The sequence below is a fragment of the Phalaenopsis equestris genome, unplaced genomic scaffold (assembly GCF_001263595.1).
Source record: "Phalaenopsis equestris unplaced genomic scaffold, ASM126359v1 Scaffold220732, whole genome shotgun sequence".
In the NCBI taxonomy this organism is placed as follows: Eukaryota; Viridiplantae; Streptophyta; class Magnoliopsida; order Asparagales; family Orchidaceae; genus Phalaenopsis; species Phalaenopsis equestris.
In genome coordinates this window covers 24,226-33,295 of record NW_018238992.1, presented here as the reverse complement: position 1 = coordinate 33,295, position 9,070 = coordinate 24,226, and the positions used below count along the sequence as shown (strand labels likewise).

Sequence of the window (9,070 nt, the reverse complement as noted above, 5' to 3'; positions counted from 1 at the left end):
GGCAAAATGCAAATGGAAACAAAATTAGGGAGTCACTAAATCATGACACAGTCAATGACTACTAACATATTCTTAGCTCCCTACAAGGTTTTATTGTTGTGCACCTACATTTAAGGGTATTGTGCACTTGCCTGCAAATTATATATATATAGATATATATATAATCTATATAGTGTGTGCGTGAGAAGTTACACAACTTTTAGTATTTACATGCATACCACTTAAATCGATAATACCACATCAAAAATATTACTATCTACATTTTAAAAATAAAATACTCATTTTTATGCATAGATTTATCACACTAAAGTGTTATAAATATAAATATAACTCTAGATGGTTGATATGTAAACACATAAGAATTGTGTGGTATGCATGTAAATTTCCCCCCTTTTTTTGCATCAAAAACATTGCCAGAAAAGAAATTCTCTTTGCATCCTTCATTAGCATCACAATATGAGAAAAATGGGATACTGGAATTTAGTTTTGAGTTGCAAGGTACTGTTCATGGCCACGTTACATTATTCCACCTCTATTGCTATAAAAACTTGAGAAATAACAGCAATAATAAGCTGCCTTGCAACAAAACAATTATGTAACACAATACACAGAACAAGTTAACTATTTACACAAGCGAACTTCCATTAGAAAATGAAAGAAGAAAGCACTAATACACCTCAACATTCCACTGCTCGTTCCTCTTAAGCTCCTTTTTGTACTCAATCCATTCAATACCTGCAGTTGAAGCTTCATGTTAGCATATGAAACCATATTATGTTTTCATAAAATGTTATAATCTAAGATAGATTTATATGCAACTTGCTGATTCTAGTTCTATGGGGCCTGTATGGAACAAGGAAGATTTACATGTACACCACTCAATTCTTATGTATTTACATATCTACAATCTAAATATTAATTTTTACATATATGCCACCTTACATGTGCAGAAAAATATGTATTTAAGTGATAATTTTTATGTGACATTAAGGATTTGGGTGGTATAAATTTGAAAAAGCAAAGTTATGTAAATAAATAGGAATTGGGTGGTACATATGTAAATTCCCGGAAAATATTTTTGGGGGATTTGTGGTGATAGCTGTGAGATTGAGTTAATAGGATCAAATCCGGAGCCCATCACTTGGGTGCGTTTGGGACAGCTTGTGCTTATCCAGATAAACAGCTTAACTGGAAACGCGGCCCGCGGGGTTCGACCCGCGCCTGCATTTAGTGTTAAAACCCAACCGCATTTTCGGATAACCTGCCGAAACGTGTCTTCTAAGAAAACGCCGCCCGTACTTATAAGCTGCCCCAAACGGGCCCTTAACGAACGAATATGCAATTTTGGGTTGATTCTATTAGGCCTTTTTTTATGCATAAAGAGTGCTCATATACCTAAAAGTCAAATATAACAGCAGTCAGAATATTAACTTGTTGATTCTAAAAATGCGTCATTTTACGTGAAATAACTAAAAATAAGAAACTATTTTGGATTTTAACGTTAATATATGTATTGTCTCACCTTCCTTAGCAGCCAAAGTGGACATGATATCATCAATACCCTTCTCCATGCCTTTCAATCCACACATATAAACAAAGGTGTTATCTTTCTTGAGAAGCTTCCACAGTTCCTCTGCATATTCAGCCATGCGTGTTTGGATGTACATCTTCTCTCCCTTGGCATTAGTCTGCTCTCTGCTCACTGCGAAGTCCAGTCTGAAATTATCAGCAGCCTTCTCTTTCATTTTCTCAAACTCCTGTAAATAAGAAGATAAATATGTCTTCAAGCACAAGAATGGTTTACTTTAATGAGGAAGGGAGGCATTTACATACATACCATCCAATTTCTATGTATTTACATATTTAATTCCGAAGCTCTATTTTTACTGTTATACTACCCAAATATTTCATTTCACACAAAAAATAATACTATTTTAACTTTTTCATCTATAAATAAGGCGGCATATATGTAAAAATTGATGGTTAGGTGTTAGATATGTAAATAAATGAGAATTGGGTGGTATGTATGTAAATCCTCCTAAAAGAAATGGTGATGGAGGTTACCTCTTTGTAGAGCAAGGAGGAGCTAGTGGGAACTCCCAAGAAGAGCCATGCTAGGCCATTGAACTGCATTTCAAGTTTAAGAGGCTTAAATTACTCGAGCAAGTTGTGACACATCAATAAAGCGTTAGCATTAACTTCATAGCTACTAAACATGTAGAGTTTTAGAATTTTTTGAGATTTTAGAGAAACAGAGCTTAAAACTGTTGCTAAAGAGAACTCCATGGCTCCTACTAGTTTACTATGCCATGTTAAAAAAAAAAAAGGGCATTTAGATATGTAGCAGACAATTCATATGTATTTACACATCTCAAGCCTAGACTTTTAGACTTTCATATTTACGCACAACACTCAAATTTAATAGTACATAAAAAATAGTAATTGTACCACTCTCAAAAGTGAAATACACCTTTTCATGCATAAGTTTGAAGAACCAAAGTGCTATGCATATAAATATGTAAGTTTAGGTGTGAGATATGTAAAGACATAAGAATTATGTGCTAAGTATGTAAATTTCCCAAAAAAAAGAAAGAATTACACACATAACACTCAATTCCTATAAATTTACATACCTAACAAAAATTCAATTTTTACATATATGCTACTTTACCTATGCATGAAAAGGTTTATTTCACTTTTTCAAAGTCAAAATAGTGGTATTTTCTATATGATATAAATAATTTGGGTGGTGTAAAGTAAAAAATAAAAGTTGAGATGTTAGAGATATGTAAATACATAAGAATTGAGAATGCATCCATTTAAGGTAAAGAGAGAACGTATGTTGAGATTTCTATAGTAAAAATTATATGTATTTAGTTAGAGTATTAGAATTAATTTAAATAATTATTATGCAATTGAAAGGAAGAAAGGATTTTCTAAGAATTAAATTTTAGCATGATATTGAGTATTTCATATAGCATTTGTAGATTTAATTGATATACAAAGTATTAAATGATTCGCTGGTGTTTGGAATTGATTATAATGAATAAACTCTAAAAATGTTTAGAACCTCAATTTCTAAAAGATGTCTAAATTATTTATTGGGCAATATACTGAATGATGATTATTTCTTTTAAACTGATAGCTACGAAACATCGAGTATTTGAATAAAAAAGATTAGCATCATGATCGAAATGCTCATCTACTCGTGATCTCTGTCGATAGATGAATCTTTAATAAGTGATAAACATAATATTCCTTATTAGGGGTATATTCTTTGCTACTTGTTTATATATTTTAATTATTGATAGTGTATTGTGATATATGCTTTACATATTTATAGTATTTCATATGATCATAATGATATCAAGTGATAATAGCTTTTGTCATAATACTTGCTGCATAAATACGGAAATACTAGAAAATTTTATATACATCATTTTGATTATTAAGAAATAATAATTACTCATATGAATCATAAACAATATTAAAATAAAATTGAGTTTGATAATTTATTAATTAAAAAATAAATTACTAGTAAATTATTGATAGAAGTATCAATGTAGCATGCTTGTAAGTGGATGTTTTTTACATTTGAGCAAAATAATTGTTGACTTACATGGATAATTTTGTGTGTACACTACTTACATGATGGTAGCTAGTAAAGGATTTTTATTATTAAAAAGATCTTATTTTTTATACATTATTTACAGTTACTATAATATAATATCCTATCATTATTTTCAGCCTCTCAGGCTTATAACATGTGCCATGCCATCACCAACTGAGTTAGTTTCTTATGAACTCACATATATTATTTCATAAAAATATATTAGTGCTCTAATAATTAATATAATTATCATTTTTATTGAAGTATGTAAGAGTATTGAGTTTAGTGTGATATCAGATAGTTGAAACATATATGTGTAAAAACACTTGTGGTTGACCCTCTTCCATAGCCATAAGCTTTTGGGTTGAAAATAAATTTCAAAATCGGCCTATAAAATTACCCTTCGTTAGCCACCTTGGTCTACACTTCCTCCCAATGGTTGATCAAATAATTGTCTACCTTCAAAAACCCATTGTTATGGAATCAACATACCTTGTAATCCTCATGCTTCTCAAAGAACATTTTCCACAAGAATCCACGGAAAGGAGCAATTCCAGTTCCAGTTCCAAGCTGCAATAATGTTAAAACCAAAGTTTTCAGAAAACTTCTACAGAATTGCTCAGAATAATCAAACCACTCAAAAAAAAAAAAACAAAAAAAAAAAAAAAAAAAAAAAAAAAAATCCAAATATAAATTCTAAAAATCACCATTATAACAGTAGCATTGGGATCCTTAGGCATCAGCATCTCTTTCCCAACCGGCCCTGTGAGCTTAACAGGATCCCCAGGCTTCAAATCACCTTAATCACAGAAGAAAATAATGGCGTCAACAAATTTACAATCTTTCTACTATATAACAGATTCCAAATTTCCTTTCAAAAAGTTAAGAATCTCACATAAGAAATTAGAGCACACTCCTTTAACAATCTCCCCTTGATCATTGGTGTAAACTACCCTCTTTACACAAAGAGAAACCTGCAACGTTGATTCATTTCATCCGCTAAAGCCATTACCAAAACTAAATTATCTCAAGAGCAAAGAGAGCCAACGTCCAAAATCTCACTGTTTTGGAATCACCAAAATCCCCAATAGCACTGCTAGCAATAGAATACAACCTCAGTTTATGAGGCTTCCCATTTTTATCAACTCCTTCGGCGATGACACCAACTGACTGCCCTTCTCTATAGGGAATCTCCCCTACAAGAAGAAAGACAATCAAAATCTGGATAGAGTTATTCGTAAAAAATCTTAAGCAAAAAGCCATTTTTAACAGTAAGAAAGGTGCGGAAGGAGAAAAGGGGTACCTTCGGTGCTGAAGACCATGTGCCAGGTTTCTCCAGGAGCATCGTCGCCGGTGATCCTGGTGTTGAGGAGACAACGGCCAATGTACGGCGTCTTGGGCTTGAACTTGTTGGTGATGACTCCCTCCTCATCCTTCTTTGAGACCTTCTCAATCGTTGCAGGAGCTTCAGTGGTTACTTGAGCTCTGACAGATATCAATCTGCTGGTAGTCTGGGAAGAAGAAAGGTGGAATCTTGCTCTGTGAAAGTGGATTCTTTCGCACGGTGAGATTGAAATTCGAGCGGAGGGAGGAATGGAGGAGGATTTAGAGGAGGGGAGAGAGACAACGGCGGTTACTGAAGCAGAAGCCATTTGCTCTGCTGCTTGTGAGAGCTTGAAGGAGTGAGGAGAGTCGGAGGAGAGGGAAAAGGCTTGGTGTTAGAAGAAGAGGGGGAAGCGGTAGAGGATTGGGAGATTTCAATGTGTGGTGGATATTTGAGTAACTAAGAGGTGGTGGTTTATCGCTTACAAAGATTTGAGTGACAACAGATCAGGTTGGCTCTAGTTAGCCAAAGTATTTGTTGCTCTAAAAATAGGAGAGCATATAAGTTTTATATGTTATTAGTAAAGATCTCATAATTTGAGTGTCAGATAAAAACTATAAGGGCCAACCAACACACAATAACATGAGAGTTATGTTTACCTAATAATTTCAGTTGATTTGAATATAGCCAATTAAACTCATTCAATTAATGTTGCCATTAGGATCTTGGTTGAGGTCTACTTATTTGTAATGTATTAAAGAATCTTGTTGTCTTATAAATCATTTTTATGGAGGTTCTCTTAAACAACCACTCAAGGTGAAAAGGATAATTCTTTGATAGATTGTTTAATTTAGTAGTTAATGCTGGTTATACTAATTGTAATAGATAGTTGTGTTATAGGTTAATATATAGTTAGGATCCTAGAAATTTTTTATAATTATAAAAATACTCTAATTGTAAGGAATATTAATAATCAATGAAAAAAATGAATTAGTCTCATTCTCTTATACTGTACATCTCCCCATTCTTAAAATTTGTGGGCTTGAAAAAACCTCAAATTTATTTTCTTTCATTATATTGAAGCTTGTATTGGGTTTGTATTGATTGGTTATGAACAAAAAGTTTAAATGGCAATTTGAGGTGCCTAACAACTCTACAAAAATGAGAGATTGGGAAGGTGAAGGTAGGAGAGGAGAACATGAAGGAATGGGATAATTTATTTATTCAATGATTATATGATACACCAAAAGAGAGAGTATATGCAAGCTTATAAAGATTTGTAAGAAAAACTAACCACCTACTAAATACCAATAACATATTGACCATCAATGCCCATAATGACATATTTTTATAATCACAAACTATTTATTACAATTGTTCCATAGGAATAGATTAATAATAACTATGATAAGTGATTTAGGAATATAAGTGTGCCTTTTTTTTATTATGTTAGTGGAGTAGAACTAGGAGGATTGATATAGCTTAAAGCTCACGCAAACAAGTTCAATGAATTTGTGGTTTGAGAAGCATAGCCAACCTTTTTTAAAATGACCACTTCCTACATTGTTATGAGTCACACCAAAGCCAACATTGTAGTCATGATTAAGGATGTTCTTCAAGAAATTAATTCTTTCAAGCTTAGAATCCATGTTGCCTCAATTAATGGATCACATATGATGATAACTTTAAGGATAGAAAAATTGGTGATGTGCTTTCACCTTAAGAGAATTTCATTACCAATTTAACAACCAAAACTATTTTTAGTGTGCTTCTAAATGCTTATTTAGGTATTTTTTATTTTTAATTTTATTTTTTATATATTTTCTTGAAAAAATGTTTAATCAAACATCTCATCTAAACAATTAGTGAAATATATATGTAAATAATTTAAGTTAAGATTTAGACTTATAAGTTTTCATTCTACATTAACATTCTTCTTATCAAATAAAAAATATTTTTTTTATCGAATTAACTACAAGTTATGACTAAATAATATCAAATATTTTACAAAAAAATTACTAAAACTTATAGAAAAGATTTTTGACTCACTCTTCTCTCTTTAAGTATGCATACTTTAATGGGGGGAGGCGGAAACTTACACCTTATAAATCCCCTTTCACGAGCTTCTATTCTTTTTTAAGAGGAGATTCAACACTATCATATATAGGTGGTGAATAATTCTCCTTTCACAGACTCTAATACTCATCGATATAGGGGCTTGATATTATTTTGCATCGATGATGTACATTTCTCTTAACTGGCTTTAACACTTATATGGAAAAGGCATCAAACCCTAAAACATTGGTGGAATTATAGTGATATAAATTTAGTTTCATCTCTCGACAGAGCTTTAATCTTCATCTTCAATCAATTTAAATTATCTCCATATAGATGGATTGAATTCAGGAACCTAATATGAGCAATGTTCCCTCCATTTTAAAGTTCTAATTTCCTTAATGGGTCATTAATTACACTCAAAATTTGATGTAGATGTAATGTCACAATCTTGGTGTAATAATATAGAAATTATTATGTAGAAATATTTCCCAAAAAATGCTAGATACTTATTCAGTTTGTTAATTTTCTCTTTTTGGCACTATTGTCTTGATTTTTTAATAATTTTACTTAAAATTTAGATTTGTTTTTTTTTTTGAATGTTTATGTGTACCAAAGTGTTTTTTTCTAAGACTTATATTTCAAAACTCTAGCATTTTGATCTATGAAAAATTTTAATGCAAGGATTACTAATATTAAAATTAAGATGTTACATGTTTATTGAATTTTATACTAACTTTTTCATAAATGAAGATAATTTTTTTTTCCAATGGGGTTGACTATCTCCCTTTAGAATAATTGAAGCTTAGGCACTTGAGCTGAGAGAATTTTCCTTTCCAAATTTCCCCCAATATGATAGTAATTACCCTTAAATTTTGTTGTAGCTCTTTCAAGAGACAATGATTGGAAAACATCCTTAGTGTACCAATATAAAAATGATGATGTAGAAAGTCCAAAAAATGCCAAAAACATATGAATTATGTTGATTTTATCAATTTGGAGTGATTTTTTTTTCTTTTTTTAATACTAATATTTGAAATTTATATTGATCTTTTTTGTTCATTAAGTGTGTGTGTCTATATATTTCTTCCAAAAAATTCATTACACTTTTAGAAAATTTTAATTTAGGATATACTTATGTTGAAATTATGATGTTGTTTTTATTATATTTCACATCAATCATAAAAAACATTTTAATTTTTTTTTACAAATAAAGATGACATCTTCATCCATTAGTCTTATTTTCTTTACTCAAAAGAATTGATACTTAATAAAATATTAAAAATAATTCTATGAATTGTAAATATTTTTAATGGCAATGTATTAGTTTAAGAACTTGCTTCTCATAGGAGATTAAATTGTTTAAATGTATTAGAGAAAAAGTTAAAATACTTAAGGTTCATGATTAAAACTTCAAGGCTTAAATCCTTCTATGGTTTATATCTTTTGAGAATTTGGAAGACATTATATCATCTAAGGTTAAAAAATTTTATGATTAAGAAAATCTTATCTTTTGGAAGTATGCCCTTTTTTTATTTCTAAATAAATAAGAATTTTTTTATTGAATTTCACTATATGTTCTTCATATGAATTAATAATATATTTCACTAAAGATTTATGTTGTTTGAGGTTTCAAGATAATCAAAATAATTTTATTTTATGAGGGTTTGCTTTATAATATTTTTAGAAATAATTTGTGTTCTTTGAGGTTTATTCCATTTGAGAAATTTCTAAAAAAAATTATTTAAGAATTATGACTTCTAAGATTTTTCAGATACAACCTATCCTTATTGTGATTTATGCTTTCTATTTTTTTTTATTTGTACTTATTAAGGTTATGCCTTTTGAGATTTTTGGAAAGAGTATGCACCTTCAAAAACTTACATGTTTTAAGATTTTAGAAAAAAAAATCCATATCTTTAATACTTATAGCTTTCGAGATTAAAAAAAAATAAAACAAAATAAAATAAAATTATCGAGGATTAGGTATTTTAAGAATTCAGAAAAGAATTTGTATTTAGTGGCTTGTGTCTCTTATAATTTTAAAAACAACTTAATATTTTTTGAAGATTTATAACTAT

At 30.3% G+C, this 9,070-nt stretch overlaps 1 protein-coding gene across 1 annotated transcript; it reads right to left on the bottom strand.

The window, feature by feature from the left end:
• Nucleotides 1-457: 457 nt before the first annotated feature.
• On the bottom strand, nt 458-5,400 carry LOC110037543 (ferredoxin--NADP reductase, leaf-type isozyme, chloroplastic-like). Its single transcript, XM_020742214.1, has 8 exons — nt 4,914-5,400; nt 4,673-4,806; nt 4,506-4,584; nt 4,318-4,409; nt 4,103-4,180; nt 2,065-2,127; nt 1,523-1,757; nt 458-735 (listed from the first exon to the last, which is right to left on the bottom strand). The coding sequence occupies exons 1-8, from the start codon at nt 5,260-5,262 to the stop codon at nt 668-670; spliced, it is 1,098 nt and encodes a 365-aa protein (XP_020597873.1). The 5' UTR covers nt 5,263-5,400; the 3' UTR covers nt 458-667.
• Nucleotides 5,401-9,070: the final 3,670 nt, after the last annotated feature.